Source organism: Lemur catta, chromosome 14, assembly GCF_020740605.2.
Source record: "Lemur catta isolate mLemCat1 chromosome 14, mLemCat1.pri, whole genome shotgun sequence".
In the NCBI taxonomy this organism is placed as follows: domain Eukaryota; kingdom Metazoa; phylum Chordata; class Mammalia; order Primates; family Lemuridae; genus Lemur; species Lemur catta.
Window position 1 is genome coordinate 4305435 of NC_059141.1, and position 21790 is coordinate 4327224.

The 21790-nt window shown below is 47.8% G+C and overlaps 1 protein-coding gene across 4 annotated transcripts in view; it reads right to left on the reverse strand.

The window, feature by feature from the left end:
- DOCK1 (dedicator of cytokinesis 1) overlaps positions 1-21790 on the reverse strand; it is a 469449-nt gene that overhangs the window by 361098 nt on the left and 86561 nt on the right. For all 4 annotated transcript variants that reach the window (XM_045569235.1, XM_045569236.1, XM_045569237.1 and 1 more), the window contains 8 exons: positions 19490-19615; positions 16185-16309; positions 15452-15550; positions 14450-14522; positions 9520-9623; positions 8949-9132; positions 4758-4855; positions 306-395 (listed from right to left, as the gene is read on the reverse strand). In XM_045569235.1, coding sequence (XP_045425191.1) covers positions 306-395; positions 4758-4855; positions 8949-9132; positions 9520-9623; positions 14450-14522; positions 15452-15550; positions 16185-16309; positions 19490-19615 — 899 coding nt within the window. The remainder of the gene's footprint in view (positions 1-305; positions 396-4757; positions 4856-8948; positions 9133-9519; positions 9624-14449; positions 14523-15451; positions 15551-16184; positions 16310-19489; positions 19616-21790) is intronic.

A 21790-nucleotide genomic window follows, 5' to 3' on the forward strand; every position in this document is an offset into this window, starting at 1 on the left:
AGCAACATAATGTAAACTATTTTGGAATCTCTTTTGCACCACTCTATGAGGAAATGAACCATAACATTTTCAGACAAAACTTGGTGGTCACTTTACCTCTCCTTACCCTAGAAAGGACATTTGCCTAACTGTAGTTTTACATTTTAAAAAAATAACTTTCTACCTGTCCAATTCATCTCCTTTGATTGGATTTACAACTGAAGAGCTTTCACAGCACTGTGATGGATCCCCTCCCACAACTTCAAAGGCTACAGCAGGAAAGAACACTTTCACATCTGAGCAGAGGAAAAGGAAAGGTCTCTTACCAGAGCATCAAACACGAGTGTATCAAAAGTCTCACTCTCCGAGTTCTCCATCATGATGTTGAAGAGGGCATCCAAGGTATCTTGGAGGAACTACACAGACACAGAAGGGTGGTTGACAATGGAAACTCACCCAGCTTCTCCCCACGCCAAAATAACCACCATCTCTGCAATGTTCCAAATAGCCACCTTTCCCCAATGCCACCTATAAAGCTATTAATTTCTGGGATTTTTTTCACCCATTAGATGCACAAGACAAAAATTTTGGATGAGTGATTTCAGACCAAAGAAATGCCACCCTGAGTCAAGCAGGTGAGGATCAGCGCAGGGAGACGCCCTCCTGCCTCCGCCTGGAGGACCCCCCAGCCCCTTCCTGGCTTCACGAGGCTGGTGACAGACAAAAGAGCTGAAGGCAACTCCGGGAAGGCCGGCTCACTCTGCACGCGGAGTGTAGGCCTCAGCTTGCCACACAGGGACAGGGTCCAGCTGAGCATAATAAAGGACCTTCTTCCACCCAAGATGGACAACAATGGAAGAGGAGTGTGATTCTGAAACCGGGGTACATGGCAGTACCCCAATTTTGAGACCAGAAAGTGCTTATTTTATTCAACAGAAATCTACAAATTACTTCTATCATCTACTAAAATTTACCAAATATTACCACATGGAATGATAAAGAATCATAAATTTAATTAAGGAAAAAAAACATTAGGAGACTTCAGAGGTATGCCACACTCAAAGTCATTGCGAAACTCTGCTTCCACCTCCCCTGAAGAAATAGTGAGATGGGTTGAAAAAGACTGTATGGGAAGTGATGCTCTGTTAGCGGAGAAGTTCAAGAATAGGCAGAATGCCACACAACAGGAGACTGGCCACAAAAATGATAAAGCACAGATATATCATGACTCATGAGGAGTGTGCAAATTGAAACCATGAGGGAATAGCAGATCACACCCACTATGATGGCTAAAATTAAAAAGATGAACAGTCATAAGTGTTGGTGAGATTGTAGAGAAACTGGAGCCTTTGTACACTGCTGGTAGAAATGTAAAATGGTTCTTGAACAAGGCAAGCAGGGGAAAAAAATAGTGCAATGGCTCTGAAAAGCAGTTTGACAATTCCACAAAAAAATAAAACATAGATTCACCATGTGACTCAACAATTTCACTCCTAGCTATATATCCAAAAGAAAGGAAAACATATGTTCACACAAAAAATTGTACATAAAGATTCACAGCAGCATTGTTTATAATTGCCAAAAAAGTAGAAACAATACAAATCTCTGTGAACTGATGACTAGAAAAACAAATGATGGCATATCCGTACAATGGAATACTATTCAGCCACAAAAAGGAACAAAGCACAGACACACTCTACAATATGGATGACCCTAGAAAACATTATACAAAGTGAAAGAATTCTGACACAAAAGGGTGCACACTGTATGATTCAATTTATATCAAACATCTAAGATAGGTAAATCCATGGAGACAGAGCAGACTAATGGTTACAGGGAGAGTGGGGAGTTACTGCTAATAGATATGGGGTTTCTTTTTGGGAGAGATGAAATGTTCTGAAATTAGACAGTGGTGATGGCTGCACAACTCTGTAAATAAACTAGAAACTACTGAATCATACAGAGTGAAAGGGTAAATTTTATGGTATGTGAATCATATCTCGATGAAACTATTAAAGAAAATAAAAAGGAACAGGTAAGGTGGTCACATAGCAAGGACAATGGAAGGAAGGCTGAATCAGATGTTTGGTTCAGATTCTTCCTGGACAGTTCAGCCTATGCTCAACACTCAAAGGGCCTTCCAGACCCCACAGAGGATCTCAAACTGCTCCATCCCTGAGACTGAAAAACCAAACCACAGGAACCTGCTCCCACCTGAGTACAGTGGAACCCTGCAACAGCAGCAAACGCCTCACAGATCTCCTTCAGGAGAGAGGACATCCTCCCATCTTAGCAAGAGATCCCAGACCCATTATGGCATAAAAGCCTCACTGCACTTTGCTGTGCCACCTACTGCCTAATTTATACCAGAAAATGTCACATGCAAATGGCAGGGAATAAGCTAGGTGCAGTGGTGCACACCTGCAGTCCCAGTAACTTGGGAGACTGAAGCAGGAGGATCACTTGAGCCCAGGAGCTCAAGTCCAGCCTGGACAACATAGCAAGACCCCAGCTCTAAAAACAAACAAACAAAGGGCAGGGAATAAAACCACCCTGACTCCAAGAGCCAAGCTCTTGGTTTGGATGTCCAAGGTTTGGACATCAAGGGCTTAATCAATTCCGTAATTACTCAGGTCTGCACCACCTCATTATTTCTGTATCGTTTTCCATCATTTTCAGACTGGAAATTCTTTGCAAAGGTCAAAACCTGATGCCATCTTCTAACAGCCTGATGCTTCTGCCAACAGGCTCCCCAGGTGTCATGCCCTGAATTGTCATGGTTCATGCAGAGTCCCTGAAGGAGGCCTACCAGTCCCACCCAGACAAACAGCACAGTCAGTAGCACAGAAACAGAACCACAGAGAGCTGCAGCCTCACGTGTCGGGCTGCAGAGCACAGGGGTGCAGGCAAGGGCAGCCTGAAGGTCCTTCCCATGTAGCCAAGAAAGCTTTGCTTGGCACCCCCGCCCCCCTCTTTAAAACTATCCACTGGAGGACCAAAAGCACCGTGTTCATTTTCCACCTTCACAGGAAACTGTATCTTTTACTAAATACACAGATACCTTCCTCAATTTATCACGCAATGCCATCTTCCCATTACCAGTTACAAATATGCAGAAGGGAGGCGTTGAATAAATGTACTGGCGTGCCTAAACAGAGCAAAAGGAGCCCTGTGCAGCTGGGAATTCCTCAAGCCCGTGTGGCCTTGGACAAGTCAGTTTCGCTCTCCAGGCACACATCATGTGTGGGACACGCTGGGGAAGGGAAAGTGCAAAGTCCTACAAACTGGACAGGCCACCCAGGCACGGGTGGCACCAGCGTGCACAGGAAGGAGAGAAGGACATAAGAAAACATTTCCAGGGATGAGAAATACAATGTGATACTATATTAGACATGGGGAATGGAAGGGAACAGGACAAGATGATTCCAGGTTTTTCTTGGCAGTTGTGCCACCAGGTCAACAGAAATGCGACTAATTCCTGATATGACACAGGAACTTAAAAATGAAACAAGACAAAATTTCATTAACTGTGTATCTCCTAAAGTATGTTCACTTATTCCTAGTTTCCATCTGAAATCAGGCAACTGATAGAACCCAGGGAAGTTTAAAATGCAATTAACATCGTCCAAACCACTGGGAGAAAACCAGGACTGAGAAGATGATTAAAATTTCAAGATTAGTGAGGGCATGTCTGAGTGGTTATGCAACAAACTCGGGAAAGTGGCGCAACCAGATTAATTTATACTGAAGTTAAGCACAAGGCTAGTTAATTAAGGCCATTTTAAGTAATTAATGTCTACAGAGATAAGGGAGTCTCCTCCTGCCACCACCTCTGCTGGAGGGTGAGGAACTGACCCGGGGGTAAAGACCACACCTACAAGATGCCACATGCTGGTGACTAGTCTATCATCCCCCAGCCGAAACAGAACATGCTGAAATGAAAACGCCTCTCTTCACGTACAAGGGGAAGTCCTTCAAGCAAATGATGTGGTGTGTGAGAGCAAGGGAGAGCCTGAATGCTGTAGAAAACATCAGAACCACAAACAATTATGGAATCAAGAATCTCAAAATTTGAGCCCTCAAAGGGATGTCAGGTCACCCTAATCTGACTGCCCTCCCCCACAGATAAGGTACCGAAGTCGCGGGGGCTTGAATAAATAATAGCACCAGGCAGTGCTCCAGAGTCTGCCATGCGTGAGGCTGAGCCATGAGTCCAAGGTCACATGGGAAGAAGATAGCCAAGACGAGTCTCTCAGTGCTGTGATCTTTCTACCACACCACACGCCGCCCCAGGTCACTTAACAGAGGACCTCAGGGAGTCGTGAGCCAGGGCTGATAATACAGATGATGGTCATCACAATGATCATAACAGTAAAAAGACGTAACACCCACTGGACATCTCCCACGTGCCAGCACAGGCTACTATAGCTCATCTAACTCACGTGACAACTCCACGAAGAAAGCATTGCTGTTATTAGTAGGGGAAAGCGAGGCTTAAAGAGGTTATTTAACTGTTGTCAGTCCTGCAGTGAGGACCCATCATAAGAAAAATCAGAACCCAACACTAGGTTGATTCCAAAGCCCATCCACGCAAACCCAGACAGTCATTTCAAACCAGAATCCAAGAAGTCCTCTGCCCGCTTAGAATCGTATGTCACTATCTGTTAAAGGGATTTTAACCGGAACCCTGTACTACTTTTGGAATCAGCACCTACATGTGTTAATAGACATAAGAAAAGAGGAAAAAAAAAGAAAACAACCCCAGGGACAGATGTTACCTTCACCACTTCCCCGCCATCCACTTTCATCAGCTGCCTCAAGTTCTGCTGCAGCAAGTTGGTGTTGGAGCGCCACTTCAACAGCCCCAGAAGGTCCACTGGAAACAGAAAACGAACGTCAGCTCTTCACAGCAAAAACTTTACGTCTCATTTGTGCATCGCATAGGGTTCTCTATAAAACTTTTTGAACAGAGAAATCAACCCTGTTTTAAAAGGTTCACTCACTAAATATTCCATTACTTTGCAGCAACATACTTAACTCCTAGTGCGGTTGAATGCATTATTTCCAACTACATTTGCCATGAAATGATTTCCATGTAGAAGCTTTAAAAATGCATTCAGGAACCTAAAAGCCAACCAATCTACACGAAGGCAGTTTCAAAGCATCACACAGCTTGGAGGAAGGCTGCCCACCCAGAAAGTGCTGCCGTGGCATTTTCTACCAAGTGTTTTTTTTTTTCCTGATCAAGAACAAGCTTCTATCTGTTTGTAGATAAAATAATATTAATATAAAATAACTGATACAAATGCAAGTACTGAACCTGCCAAGGTAACAGTCCTACAGCTACAATGACGCAGGACAATTAGGACCACTTCTTTGCTCAGCTTCCTGCCCTTGCCCAGGCTTGGGCTTCAATACCTCTTTGTTTTCTTATGATTTTATTTGTTTGTTGCCTTTTTAATAGGAAAATCAAAGACTGAATATACTAGTTTTTAAAGAATCAATGTGTAAGACAATGTCCAGAAATAATTTTGTTTAAGGTATCAATATGTTATTTAAGGTAAGAAGACAGAATCCAAAACCTCTCTAGGAAAGTACATGTGCCTACACAATTTTCACTTGAAGTTATATTAATATCCCATTACTTAAAAAAATACAATTACCAAGTACATCTAATTTACTGTTTATGCTCATCTGGAACCAACTTCAGCTATAGAAATTGTCTCCATAAAAAAAGAAGAAGAAAAACCCTACTTAATACTGAAAGAAAAATATCATTTTGGCCATAGGGAGAATTTCACTGAAAACAGACATCCACTATAATTTCAGGATCAAATCTCACAAAAGGCATATGTGTCATAAGCACCAAAATGTAAATTTTCATTTATTTTACTTTGCCCCAAGTATAGCTGACAAAAGGAAGAGTTAAAAATGGGAAAACGAAAAGAGCGCAGCCCCTAAAGGGATTGATGAGTATGTAAAGCGCAGGCTTAATTACTAGCTGGGGCACTCGGCAAATACATGACCTTGGCCAAGTAACTTTGCCACAGTTTTCTCATCTGAACAACGGGTACGATGATGCCTAATGTGCGGTGGGTACCACGGCTGATGTCACACGTAGGAAGCACTTAGCATGATGCCCAGCATAAAGTACTGAAGGCAGCAGCCATTCCAAGAGCTGACTGGACGTTGAGACATTTCCCCATTCGTTGCGGAAGTTAACATGTTTTAATTTCTCGTTGACAGTGAAGTAAGGGGAAAGGCTACAGCCTGTCTGACACACACACCCGGTCCCAGGGTTAAGGGACATTTCCATCTCACAAGAGTTTCAATGTTTCCCTAATGAAGACTAATTAATAATCTGGGTCCCATTCATCCAAAGTGGTGGCACACTGTATTGTCAATTTGAGGGAAAGTACAACAGGGCTCATTAGCAGTTAGAAGAACACGTTGGAGGAGGGGGAACGTGTTTGGAACAAACAGCTTGCCTGGCCCCCTGAGGCTGCCCACGTCAGATGACACTCTCCCCGCTGAGCCCCTGTGCCAGGACTCCTCATAGTCTGGCCCGCAATGACTTTGCTTCATGACTCCTTTCTCTCCAATTATATATTAATCAAGGAGAGGAATCCCAGCATTTACTTCGTTCCATGTCCCCCACAGCATCACATAATGCTGAGGACAGAGATGTTTAATATAAACTCCAATGAATAATTCAGCCACCGCTCTAAGTAATGGAACTTCGCAGTAACAAATCATGGGTTTCAGAAAAATGACTCCTTCAAATGAGAATCTGGGAGTCGACGGATGGCAGATGCCATTTGGAGCAGCTTCATCTCGCCCACACCTGACATGCCACCATCCCAAAAAGAGGAATCACTGTTGATAGGAAATGGAAGCCAAAAGATGTCCCCCTTCCCTCCTGGTGCGCAGCATCACATAGGAATCTCCTTGTTGCCCAGCAACGGCTGCTGCAGATTCCAGGGGGCCAACTCCCTCGGTTCCAGGAGGGAGCTGCTCTGCAGCTGCTGAGATTTGAGGAGCCTGAGAGGAAAGCAGGGAGGGACACCAACCCTAGGAGAAATCCTGGTTCTCAGTCCTCTTCTCCAGGGATGTGTGGGCTGAGAAGTATTCTGTGGATGGGCCTCATAGCCCACCTGCTGTTCAGAACACTGTTTTGAAGGAGAAATATATGTTCAAGTTCCAAATAACAATTTCCAAACATGCTTTTGGAACATGACCCCTGGATGAGACAGTGGCTTCCTACACGGTGAAAATGGCAGCTCTCATTCTTCCAGAACCTACCAAAATGCTAAAATGCCTCATATGTGGGGTGGTGACCCACATGGAGATGTCACCTTTGCCCTGGGTTAAATGAGGGCCTGGATGCTGTCATCTGCCAGGCAAGTGAAGCTATATCAGGGCCACATCCAGAGAGTAACGTTTGTTCCTACAGGGGCAACCTTTCCATAACCCAGTTCCCAGCCAGGGCCTGCACTGCCAGCCACATGTTCCCTGGGTGCCACACTTGCAAGTTCCCCGTGCATCATGCTCTACCCCATACCCTGCATGGGCGCACAGATCCAACCCCCCAGGTAAAGCTTTTCATTTGCTCCTGGAAATCACTGCACAATCACAAGCTAGGATGCTTCATGCAAAACATGACGATGAAGGTCACATTAGACAAATATATCCCAATGACCTTAAAACATTTGAGTGGCTCATTGCCCCCATACTAGCACTTTACTCACGAGACTAGCAGTGGGACAATGTAGCTGGTATAGCCCAGAACAACAGAGTGGAAAGCTCGGACACAGAAGTTTTAAAACCATCTGAAAGTCCTAAAAAGCATCTGACATGCGCCCAAATACTCAGGACACCTAGTGCGTCTTTCACTGCACTATCCTGGCTTCCACGTGATGGGTTTACTTTTGTCCTACTTTTAACCTGTTAAATCCCAAACAATGACTGTCCCTCAGGCAAATCTAATACTACTGCCATGATTTGCAAACAACCCTCAGAGACACAATGCATGATAGCAAGAGGCATTAATAATCAAAATCCATATCGGACAGTTCAGAGGAAAAAATTGGATTTTCAAGCTCAGTTTCCAGATAGTATGAAGTCACTCTGCACAGCTGTGATACAGCCACATTTGGGGGATGCAATTTTTAAATGTAAGATCTGTGCAAAGGAACCTCTGCCTCTTCCAGACAGGAGGACAACAACAACGTAAACAACAACGTGGGTGTGCTCTGAATAACAAGTGCCCCTGGCCGGAGAGCGCGAAGCCTCGGGGGAGGCTGCAAGCAGTGGTGCCGGAGCTCGCAGGAGCTTGGCCACCCCAGCACAGGGACACGGGGCTCTGCTGAGGGGGGATCTGCAGCATCAGGGCTGAGCTGTGGCATATGTGAACCAGCACGGGGCACCTTATCTCACATCGCGAGAGAGACTAGAAAATCTACCCAAACCAACTTTTTAAAATAAAATAATCATCTCAGCAAGTTGTTGGGAATGGGAAAGACACAGAGGGAGGTGACCTTTAAGGCAGGAATGACCCCTACGTCTACAGACAAGGAGAGTAAGACTCAGAAAGGTGCAGAGGCCCCTTGTCCAAGGGCATATCAATCCCAGGTCCTTGGTCTGACTCCAAACTTCTTGCGTTTTCCCTTATGCCATGCTACCTTCCTGTAGCCAAAATGCATTTTAAGGAGTAAATCCATTGCTTTATCTCCCTTTAAGGTTAATCCTGAGACCAAAATGGAGTGTGAATTTTATTAACAGCAGATGCCATCTCCTCTTTCCTAATCCATCGACACCCTCTCAGGTCATCACTGAGGCTTGAGGAGAATGACCGACAGGCAGCGTTCACGCACCCACAGAAGACGCCGCTGCTCAGTGAGGAGCCCGGGAAAGACAGGGCTGAGGATGGGGAACTCCCGGGGTGAACACGCTTCCAAGCCCGCACTCACCGTTCTGGGTCAGCTTCGTGGAGCACACCAGGGTGGAGATCTGGAAGGAGTCTTTGCTGATGGTGCAGCTCCCGAGGCTCTGCATGCCCTTGCCCGTGGCCGAGTGGCCTTTCTCTTCCAACTCCGCCTTCGTGGAGGGAAGACTCAAGTACGTCGCGGCGTCTTCCAGCTTCTTCACTTCAGCCTGTGGATGTAGTTGTGCAACACATCAAACACAATTCACAAACAGTGACACAGTGTTTTCCATCCTGCTTTATCCCCAATCCTCATAACCATCAGAATAGTTGCTTTTTGTACTGTGCTAAATGGTGTACTTTAATAATTTCCACTATTCCTGTGGATGAATTCATGTTCACAGCATTTGTATATGGCATCTAATGCTTTATTATACATCATCTTCGTTCATCAGGAACAGGAAAAGTGTTGGTCATCAGAAATGTTCATTTACATAATTCAATATAGCTGGAGAGCAGTTTTCCCACAATGATGGGAAATGCAACATCAGGTCAGGAAGCCCAGAAAGGACTGGGACAGGCACCTTCAGCAACATGGCACCAATGAGACCGTGTACCTTGTAGACGATGAGGTCATGCTCTCCGTCTCTCAGGGTGGTACCATCGTATCTCATCAGCTTAACAAATGCCAGTGCAAATATTTTCTCAGATTTGTCCTTAGCTGAAAAAGAAAAAAACAGAAAACAAACAAAAAAAAAATCAATAATCGCCTTCCAAAACGGTCACGACAAAATAACATTAAAAGGCTATAGAGGCTACCTTTATGAAAACAATTACTAGATTGTATGGACAGAAGTTAAAGTCTACCTAAATATATGAAAAATGGACCACGTTCACCAGGAGGAAGACTCCTATCATAAATGGATCCAGCTATTCTCAAATGAATTGGTAAATTCAAAGCAATTCTGATCAAAATCTCACAGAAGAGATTTGTTATGGAACTTGAAAACTGAATCCAGCATGAAGGGCCAAGAAGGCAGATGGTTTTGAAGAGGGGTGTGTAGGGAAGCCACAGCACTAGAAACCAAGAGTAACTGTCATGCAACAATAATGTGGACGCTGGGACACAGACCACCGGGAACAGGCAGAGCTGGAACCACAAGGCCAGGGCACATGGCAGAGGCCGGGAAGGGGAGGACCACTCCACCGAGAAAACTGCTTGTCAACATAGAAAAACAAAAGATTCCTGCCTGGCAATACCTACTCACATAAATTACAAATGCACTAAAGATCTGAATGTGTAATTTTGTTCCTTTTGGCAAGAAAGTTCCTTTCCCAGATACCTGCACGTGGGGCTCGCCTTCCCACCCCATTTGAATTCCTACTGGAACGTCACCTCCTCCGAACACACCACATCTTTTCTAAAACAGCAAATTAGCAGCCCAGTCACACTCTTCCCCCTCCCCTGATTTATTTTCCTTCTTAGTCCTTATCACCACCAGACCATGTATGTGGTGAGAGGGAGACAGGGAGAGGGGGCAGATTTTGTTGTTGTTCATTGTTAGATTTGTCCACTGGGCCCTGGAATGTGAGGGACCTTTTGTATTTTTTTACTTCTATTTCGCAGTGAGTGAAGTAATGGCCAGCTTACAACAGTACTCAATAAATATCTGTGCTACTTAGGGAGATGGCAACAGACAACTAAGTTCTTTCAGACAATAAAGAAAACAAAACTTGGTGTTCTGTTACAGGGTGATGGTGAGAACAGGGACAATCCGATCAACTGGTCAGAACAGTCCCTCTGCAGAGGTGGACGGCACACGAGCAAGAAGGAAACACAGCAGGCAGAGACGCCAGACGCAGAGGCCCTCGGGTGGAGCTGACCCTGCGGCCCATGTGAGGACAGAGGCCGGACTAGGTGGTGAGTGGTGGGCGGGGAGCGAAAGGTAGGCAGGTCAGGTGAGGACAGGTGGAGTCTGGACTCAGGGAAGGGTCCAATACAGATTCCTCAAGCTGCAACCTGAGTCTGGCACAGAAATATTGAGCCCCAGAGCTAAAAAATCATCTTTATGAATTCAAACCTCTCTTTTTAGAGACAAAACGACAGAGGTCAGAAATGGAAGAGTCACATACCTGCCCTCCTTGAGTCGGGCTCAAAATATCCACCCGAGACCCCACGGCATGAGATAACATGCCTCATAATCTTTGCCTTCCTGGTGCCCATCAGTGTCTCGCACATAGTAGGTGCTCAACAAATGCTGGCTAATTAGTTCAATGAATGATAGACTAATCAAAAATAAAGGAAGGAACAGAAGTAAAATATCTGCACCCTAGGAATCTAACAAATAACTTTGCAAAAGGGCACGAAAACATATAAAATATTTTAACGTTCAGATGGCAAAAAACAGTCCCTCCTAAGTTGGGGCTGACCTGGGAAAACAAAAGCATGGCTTCATGAAAGCAGCAGGGCCCGGAAGGACGTATGACAATAACCATCAGCAGATGGCTTCTGCTGATCCCACCTACCACTAAGTGCACAAAATAAGTGTCCCCTTACTAACATTCTGCGTCTTCACACCCAAGGACCGACTGCTTCTCATCACGTGCTCATCTGCAGCCGCTACGGGGTAGACAACTTATATTAGAATAAATTTGCAGAACCTGACGACCCACAGAAGGAGACACATGTTCTAGGGTATGGGCAGCGCTGCCCACGCCTTGAGGTCCCACCCAACCAAGCCGGCTATGTTCAAGGGAAACTCAGCTCCTGGCCAGCTGAACCCAGTGCCCCAAGTCTGCAGAATTCACAGGACACATGACCTGATGTATCTGGAATTGATGCTAACAAGTTGCCAGAAAGGTGTCACATCATCACATCAGCACCAGACTCTCCAATCCCAAGGACAGACCTTGACGTGAGAAATCTTGTCCTTGTCCCCTTTGCTCACCTCCTCTGTGGGGTGGAGAACAGCTCATATTCGGCTCAGGGGGCCAACCTCTACCCGTTTCTGTTCCAGGGATCTGCTCACAGGGCTGGCTGGCGAGGCCCTGGTGGCCACCATCGGCAGCTGACATCCCAGGATTGCATCAGCATCACACTTGCGATGCTTGACATGTTTCTAAAACCCCACGAGCTGTGGCCCTGGAGACTTCATTAATTATGCAAATGTGTCCTGGTATGTCGGGTGATAGCATCTTGTCTATAATAAGTACTTAAAACTGACAAGAAAAACAAGGATTTTGAAAATTAAAATGCTACAGGAGATATCCCTCTGCCCTAGTTCAATTTATTAATTAAAGAGAATGAGCTTGTTAAAAGGGAGGAGTATGATTTTAACCCAAATCCTCTGTGGATTCTAGAACTTTCTCCTTGCCCTGCTTCCTCCTTGGGCCCTCAGGGTGATGTGTAGAGAGCCCTAAATCGCTCTCCACTTCCCCCGACCCCGGGCTTCTCCCCTGCTAGAGGGGGTCTGGGGCCTGCTGCAGCCCACTCAGCCGTGCCGTGCCGCCCCTGCCGCTTCACTCCTGCATGTGCTGAGCCTGCCACGACCTCCACACCTTGGCTGAGGACACACCTGGGCCCAGAGCTTCCCCCTTCACTCAACCCCCCTCTGCTCACAGTGCACCTGTGCCTAACTCACGGGACGCTCCCAGGCCGCCATTCCCTAGTCGGTTCTTGCAAACTAACCTCACATCTCAACTCAAACCTAAGTTCTGCAAGAGGAGAAACTCTAGCAGCTTGTTGTGTATACAGCAAGAACCCAACAAAGACCAAGGGACAAAAGCGGCCTTGCCAGTCCCTCTAGGCACTGGTGTGTAATGCTCAGGCACAGGGACCTGGGTTGGAACCAAAGCTCTTCCACCAGCTATTTGGGTGACTTTGGGCCAATAACTTGGCTTCTCTCAGCTCCAGTTTTCTCTTCTGTAACACGAGAAAGTAATGACAATAATATTGATCCCACACAGGGACTTATTCACTAATTCAAATAGCAGAGTAAAATTCTTACGTGCATAGTCTGAGCACAGTGGATGTTGGCTAAAATTTATTGACAGTTACTATTATCCTATAGCTTTGGCCACCAGGGATGCCATGCACAATTAGCAGGCCCAACCTGGTCTGGGACCTGGTGGCCTGGCTCTGTCCCTAAGGCAGGGGTGGCCGGCCTCCATGCCCCTGCTCCTCCCACTCAACGCAAACCCAGGTCCACAAGCACTGCTGGAACGGGACAAGGGGTGCACAGGTGCTGCCATCCCCTCCCTCGTTCCCCATACCACACACCACAGGGACCCCGCACTATTTTGGACCCCCTAGTTTAGCCATGTCCCTGGCCTCGCCCACTGTATGCACATCTGACTGCCACGGACCCGCGATCCAGCTCTGCAGACCTCACACACCAAGCTCCCCAACTCCTCTGAACAACAGTGGGCCCAGGCTTCCCAGCACCTCCAACACCATGCCTTTGCTCATGAGTTCACTCTCCCACTGCTCTCCTGCACCTCTGCCTAGGCACACCCCACACCACATGGAGCACCCAGGCCAGGCCTGGTCCTCAGAAACAGTAAAGTGGATTGGCACATTGTCACAGCAACAGCGGCCACGATGGAGCCCCTGTTCCAGGCCAGGCACTGTGCAGAGGGATTGCCAGCCACCATCTTGCCTGACCTTCAAGATACCCCAGGAGAAAGGCATTCTTATCTTCTAGTGAAGATGTGGAAGAGACTTATGCACAAGCGTCTTCAAGAGCACAAAGAACCAGGGCTGCCCACCCCACCCATGTGGCCCCCACAGGGTCACCAGTGACAAGTACAGCCACCCAGACCATGTGATCAATTGCAGCACACAAGACTGTACTCTCATTGTCACTGATTGTCCCATATGTTAGCCCACTGCCAAACAGACACAGACCCAGAGGGGCAGGGATGGTGCCTGTCTTCTCTGATGTCTTAGTGTCTAACACTGGGCTACGTCCTTAGTTGGCAATTAATTCAACAAAATGTGATGGGACAAACTTCAGTAATCAATAATAAGTTCTTTTTGGAGATGAGTGATTCAAACACCAGTTCTTTCCTCCTAACGTCTTGGCGCCATAGTCAATACTGCACCAACGTATATGACAAAAGCCCTGCCTGAGCTCCAGACACCCAGAGTTACCAAGGAAGACAAAATGATTTCAAGGTTTTCAATTCCAAGACAAGGACCATTGGGCCAATATTTGAGATTTGTTATAGTTCAGTAAAACTTTTCTAACAGACAGAACAGGGTTACAAGTCAAAACAGAAGACAGGAAACTGAAAGAAAGAATAGAAAGTTGCAGTACATCACAGGAGGAACCGGAGAAATAAATTAAGACCTCCAGAGATCTACTCAGCGAAAAAGAGATGAGAACATTTCCCAGGAATAGGAGAAGGAGGGAAATGAGCTAAAGTTTCCAGGCCTCAATACAGTAAGATAACCAAGTTCCGGAACCATCCAGCGTAAGTGCGGCCTGTTGAGCTTTCCCCAGCTGTCCCTTGAAAAAGCCACAGAGCAATAGAGTGTTTACTCACAGTCCTGCGACGACCTGTGGCGGAATGTGAATCGCAGGTGACTGCGGTTTACATCCTCGATGGGAATGGCCACCTGGAAGAATTGAAACAGAAGTTGAAGCCCTGTTACCCATCTCTTCTGACATGAACAGCTGCATTCAACTGGAAACATCAGGTACAATTATAAACACTTCTGTGTTGCGGTGGTGGAAATACTGTATATCTAGTCCCCTATATGATTCTTCCAAAGGCAAATGCCCTTGCAAAATTTAAACAAAATAATATTGCAAAGGATGCCTCTGACTCTCTGAGACAACTCGATGTTTTTCTAAATGTTCTGGTCCTTACTGTTAAGATTCAATTTTTAAAAGTTGCCATTTTTGTTTTTGGCTCCAACATGGAGGTGTTTATATTCCCTCTGCAGCAGTGGTGACCTGCCCGCAGCTGCAGCAAGAAAGCTTTCTTGTTACATTACAGTAAAAGAAAAAAACCAATACACCTGCCTGTAAGCAAAGACTGTCCTGAATTCTCACATCTAACATCTGTATTCCAGAACCGACCCATGGCCTGGGTTTCAAATATTCAAGCTCTTGGCAGTGGAGAGGTGTTACTACAGCGGGGCTATCCTGGAGATGCGAGCACGCGGCATTATGAAAATGCACAGTGTCATCGCTACGGCAATAACCTCCACACACTGCCATCTCTGTTTCTTTCCATTTGCTGTACAGACAGCATGCCACACATAAAACAGACCTGGCAAGAGAAAGACAATAGCTATCTTAAAAAGACTCTGTCATTTGTCTCCATGAAAGTCCTATTTTTATGTCCAAAAGGAGATGAGAGTAAATGTATTCCAAGAAATGCCAGCATGGTTCCTTAGCAACCTTGAATGACTTTGTTGGGAGAGCCACTCTGCCGGCTCAGAGCAGCCCCAGGGCTGGGTGGGAGGTGGGGATTTCCTCGGGATACAAATGAGCATTGCATGATCAACCCCATGTGATAAAATGACCAAGTAAGTAATACCTTCACAGTCTCAAACCAGCGCGGCTGTTTTACTTGGTAGTAAATCACAGATTTGTATTCTGAAATCGCTTCATCACCAGCACCCGGGAAAATCACATGCTTTAAAAGAAGGCATAAAGAGTTCACATTAGACCTCACAGAGCTTGACACCACATCCATCTCCCACTACATACGCTAGGACAGATACACTCCAGGAGCACCAATAAACCCCAATGCAAATGGCATGTGTTCCCAGCAAGAAAAAGGCAGGTCCATCTGAAGCCAGCAGCCAGCCTAAAACCCTGTTCTCACACATTTAAAATGTTGATGGTTACGACCCTGGGCCCTGAACAACTTTAACATTAGGACCTGCAGGAAGCTGCCTGATTCATCCTGTTAGGTCTAGACTGAAGGGCTGGCTGTAGACCAAAAGGAGGTGGCGACCCTCCCCTCCCAGTAGTGTCTATGCTGCTATTATGGTTGCTAGACCTTCCAGCCTTGGGCTTAGGATGGCAAATGAGACCCCAGGAAATGGTTGGGCATAGTCAAGACCACAGGCATGCCCTGAGACAGGCCGGCTGCCAGCACCCAGTGGACACCAGACTGGAGAGAGGGAAACACGAACCAACGCTCATCCTGAGAAACAGGATTACAGAGCCCCTCAGTGACAGTTTGTATCCTGTAGCAGAGCCAAGGTGAATGCTTGGAAAGTGAAATTTAAACACTACAGATTAACCTTTTCAGCAAAAAATACCTCCAGTCGTTTCCCATCTTCATCGTAAACAGACACGGTGACCTCCACGTTCTTCGCCGTTGTCTTGCTTCCTTTATCAAAATCTCCTTGAACTAATGTTACATAGATATCATTTCGAACATCACCTGGGAAGGAGGGGAATCATACCTTTAAAACCAGTCCATTATTCATAGTGTGGCCATGAGTTTTGCAAAGACTATCTAATATGCTACCTAGCCTCGCCGAATGCTACAAATACTGCATGAGGTAATTAAGAAATATTTTCTACAAAACCATCTCAGCACGACAAAAGCAATACTCATCAACGTAAAACTTGCTGGAAAGAAGAGAAATCTCAAAGCCTCCAATTATCTGCTTGGTTCTCCATCTGGGCAGAGGACCTCTGTGAGCAGCCAACGCCCAGAGGGGCTCGAATGCTGTTGGTGGGTCTGCCGCAGCCCATGCCCTCCCCAGCATCCACGGCCCATCTCAACCAACCCCCTCATCCCTTGTTACACTGCTGGCTGTGGCTGTCTGAGTCCTCGGTAGCCACGGAATATGGCGGCACCAACTGGCACACCCAGATGGTAACTGGCAACGTTGGCTGCCTCTGCATTCTTCTAAAGGGCATGGGGATTCCAAGAGTTGAACGAAAAGCTGATTGAGAATCAGAACCAGGAGCCTCGGATCAGGGAAGAAGGATGGGTCTGGGGAGAAACTTTCTGCACGGCTCTTCTCTGGCAGCAGCTGTCAGGATCCCAAATGGGGCCCCAGAGAGAAGAACAAAACAGACCTGAGCACTTTAAAGTGAGAAGGGCCTTTAACTGGGGGAGGGCTGAGGGTGGAGAGATACTAGAAATGAGCTCAAGACTCTTCTTCCTACTGAGAACATATGAAGCCCCTGGTAATGGTCTTACTGGGAAAACTTCACAAGCTTCATTAGCAACATGATTTAGAGGACTCCTCGCCACCAGTGACTGCTCCTCTGCTGCCAGCGTGGCACCTCCCACACCCTGACCTCCTGCTCTCCCACAGGAGCCGGGAATCGGTTCCAACAAGAGCAGCAAATGGCCCTAAAGAACAAAGATCCCTTAAGGAAAATAACCCCCACCCCGTGGTTTCTTGGTTTTTGTTTTGCCTTTTTTTAATGCTCTCTTTTGATTTTTAATGCATCCCGCTATTAAATTCATCTTTCATTTAAAAATGATTGTTATAATAATCCCAGGAGGTCACTACACAGCCCCACGGCTGCACTCACTGATCCTGACCTCAGAGATGACCAATGGAGTGCAGGGCTGGAGGCAGGAGGCAAGGCTGCCATCCAAGACCTGTCACTCATTCACTGTGTGACCCTGGATGAAACACTCAACCTCCCGGACCACCCACCACTAAACAACCACATCGATGAGACAGGCGCAGACCGTATGATCTCTCAGTCTGCAAACTCTAGCATGAAACAAACCTATCATCAAAAAGGGCCACAACAGCTCCCTAAAGGCCTTACCAGCCAGAGAACTGACATGTGCTGGGTTAAGCCCACAGCCCTGTTCCCAAATTCACCTAGCGGTTGATACTCCAGGACCATCTCAGAAGGAAGACCTCATTTATGGTAGGTAAGCCCACAGATAGGTGCTCACAAAAGGCCCTTTGCAAATGCCTCCCTAGGTCACAAGGTTCACTCCAGGGAGGAAGGAACTGGAAGCAGAATGGAGTGGACCCCGGCTACTTCCCAGCTCCAAGGAAAACTCTGCTTTCCTGCCTGGACGCTTCAGGAGAATTCCGAGGTTCCAGGGGCACAAGAGGGAAGACGAGCCACCACAGGACAACAGGACAGACTATCCCACTGTCTGAAGAAGATGCACATCTCTTAAGACAGTCGATGAGATACGGCCATTCACAGGTTCTGCCGGGCAAAGGCGGGGTCAGACTGGAAACCGCCCATGCTGTCTCTCCGAGGCCCACAGCCTGATCAGGGACTACACAGCCAACCCAGAACGTGGGTGACTCACACAAGCAAGAACACCCTCCTGTGAGACCCTGACCCCAGGATGTAGCACATGGAACCTGCCAGAACAATGATCAGCTGTATGATCTCCCCGTGAATCAATCATGAGACGATCTAAGAGGTCAGACTTACCTTTTAAGTCCACCACTTATAAGGGAAACACTATGGGCATGAACTGGAAGTTTCCTCGGTTTCCCTTTGAACATGAGACATCCTAAGGTTGCCGAGATGAATGCATATTGTCAGTGACTTCATCCTAATCTATAAATTTGCATCTCGAATCCATATACAAACAATAACTACGTGAATTAGTCTACTTTCATTAATAAGTCTAAATTAACTTGCTGCATATAGACTTAATGGGCTAAATGTCACCCTTTTTTTCCTATGTAGGTAAGGCTACTACTCGGTCTGACCAATTTGATATGTCTTTCATATGAACTTATCAGACATTCAGTGACCCACAACAGCCCTGAAAGACAAAAGGAGTAGAAAGAACACGTCCCAAAGTTGCCCTAAAATAAGCAAAGCAGTAACTCTTCAGTATCTGCATTGAGTAGCCACCTCTCCCAGTGAGTACAGAGCAGAGGCCTATAAAAAGGTACGCGTGGTTGTCGAACATGGGTGGTTTGTCCCCATTTCCACCGCTCATTAGCGGCGTGTCATTAGGCTATGGTGCAATCTTGAAGGGAATTAGTCCAATGCCAATATGTTGGCTTCCAAGACCCTTAGGCGGATCAAGTTAGATTATCAACGTGAGCATTACCTGCAAACCAAAAAGTATCACACAGATATAAAGGCTAAACATTAACATGCTTCCCAAGTCTTCTGAGGATCAAATCAGATTATTAATATGAGTATCATTTGGAATCTGAAAAGTATTTTGCAAATGTAAGAGATTAATGAGAACATGGAGACCTGTTACTGGGTTAGTCAGCTTGAAGTCCACGCCAGGGCCAGAGCATTACCACTGTGATAACTCACAGTAGCTGAGCAGGTACCAGGTGCACGCGCTGTCTGCATTCTGACCCTCCTTCCTTCCTGATCCGAGGTCTACCCACACGTTTGCTGGGTGTCTGTGCTGCCCCCACACCACCCTTGCAGCTGGGGGGAGCTCACCCACCCATCCACGTGGCCAAGGTGCATGTTTGCAGCCCCTGTCCACAGGGGTGGTCTGCGACCACACTGCAACTACACATCAGCCGCCACAGCTCAGCCGCCTCTCGCCAGAGCGCGTGCTGCCGTCACCGCCCACACAGCACTGCCTGCAGCCAGCTGCCCCCACGCCACGCTCAGCAGCCCTGAGGGGGTCTGTCCTTACCAGGCATGATTATCTCCGGAAACCCCGTTTTGCGAGCCACGGCCGTGGTCCTGTCCACCAAGTGAGGAAATTCTTTTCGAATCTGATGGATATCTCCAGGAAGTAATTTCAGGGTTACCCACAAACCTGGAAAAACAGTGGATGTTTTTAGTCACATTTTATCCTTATACATTTTTAGAAGAAGTTTCCACAAAACCAATTTGATGAATAAGCAACTTTGAATTCGCAATTCAACATATTGAGAGCAAAGGTCAGTATGTGAGGGCGGGGCCGGGCGAGAGGTGCCTGGCACGGGCTGCTTGCACCTGACAAGCTGGAACACTAGCCCCGCCTGGAGTGACCAACGGGTTGGTGACAGCGCGTCAGCACTGCTGTGCTCATCTGGCTGCCGAGTGGCTCTTCTGAGTTGGGACACACTGAAGACAAATCAGCAGGCAACATTTCTCTGGGAGGGGCTGAGATGACTGTCACTTTCTAGTCTCCCAGGAAGGATGCAGCAGAGGAGGATGCAGGAGGTGATTCACAGCTTCAGGAACGCACCAAGGTGTCAAGGAGCTAAGCAGCATCACGCTCCCCAGGTGAGCAGCAGAACGCTGGGCTGCCAGGCCCCCAGCGGGCCAGCCCCACCCAGCTTAGGACAGGTGCCACCCGTAGAGGCCAGTCCCTCCGTGTCACACAAAAGGAGGAATGAATGCCCCGGCCACCCTAGGCCCTTCTCTCCAATGGGGAAAATGAAGACTTTCAAACCCTCTGAGCCAATGGCACCCTGGAGAGAGCACAGTGACCCTGCCAAGGCCTGCGTGTAAGAGCACATGCCCAGGCCTCTCCTTCCTTGCAAGGCTGACGGAGAACTGTATTTTCTATAAATACTCCTGGGCAGTACTCAAATGAGAAGCAACAACAAGAGGGAATAAGTAGACACATGCAGCAAATCAAAGGCTCCAGATGCTTCCAGAGAGCAGGGGCCAATCATTGGTAACTGTTTAGCTCAGGACCCTGTACTGGGTAGAAGAAAAATGAGATGCTCACAGAACTCGTCCTCAAGCCCTTGCCCCTGGGCAGCCATGGAGATGACTGCGGGGCTCTGGGGCTCCAGGCCTCCACGCTGCGCTGCTTCTGCCAGGACTGGCTCTGCCTGCTTGCGGCCCTATGCCTCACGCCCATCCTCCCACTGCCCACCCTCGTAACAGCTGTCCTGGAAGCACCGTTCTCCTTTGCACAGTTTTATGTTCACTGGGATCGGGAAAGTCAAAGCCTCTGGAGACATTGTGTTCTTTGCCAGGAACTGTTGGAGCCCCCTTTCCTCTTGCCATCGAGTGAGCCCCTCTGATCACCCAAAAGTATCTAACGAGACCTCGTGTGCGCCAGGCACGCACTGGGCACTGCAAACTCAGGGTGGACACTGGCCCCCACCGGGGCTTATCACCCATTGCAAGGGTCAAATTAATTCTCTCAGAGAAATGTGCAACTCTGAAGAGCTCTTATAGGAAGAGACCTGGGTGTAAGAGGGGCATCCCCAAAACTGCAGTCTCTAGGGGCACAGAGGCTCCTCTGTGGAGGGGACATCGGGGCTGAGAGCTACAAAATGAGGGGACAGCAGGCCTGCGCCTGCCCCAGGTGGCTGGAGCCCCGAGACCCGGCAGGGGGAGAGTGAGAGGAGGCTGGGCAGGCGGCAGGGACCCCACCCTGCGGGGCCCTGACACCCACCTGGACAGCGGGAAGCCCAAAGAAGTGTTCAGCAGCAAGTGTCAGGGCCCGACTTGATGGCTGTGTAGGACCCGTAGGTGGGAGCACAGAGCAAAGTGAGGACCCTGCCGGGAGACCACTGCAGGAGCCAGGTGACAGCTGACAGGACTTGCACTCAACCATGGGGGGCAAAGGAAGACCAGTGTGGAGGCCAAATCAGCAGAACGGAGGAAGCAGGGGTGGCAGCAGAGATGGTGCCCGCCACGGGCGCGCCCACGAGCAGGTGCTGGGATCACATCCCCTGGCCTGGGAACCCTGCTCTAGGTGGAGCTGCCCTGGAGGCAAGTGCACAGGGCAGGCAGGGAAAGAAGGGAATCCCAGAGCGTGTGCAGAATTCCCCACACTCAGGGCTCACACAGGGAAGGAGAAGCCGGAGAGGACAGGGGAAACCGGGAAAGGTGGCATCCGTGTGGCCACCTGCACCAAATGAGACCCAAAGGAAGGGGAAGGTCTGCATGAGCCAGCAGGACGTCCCCGAGCACCTCAGCTGGGGGCTCCGGGCGGGAAGGAAGGGGCAGGTGCTGGCAGGGAGAGGGACAAAGGCAAGGGAAGATG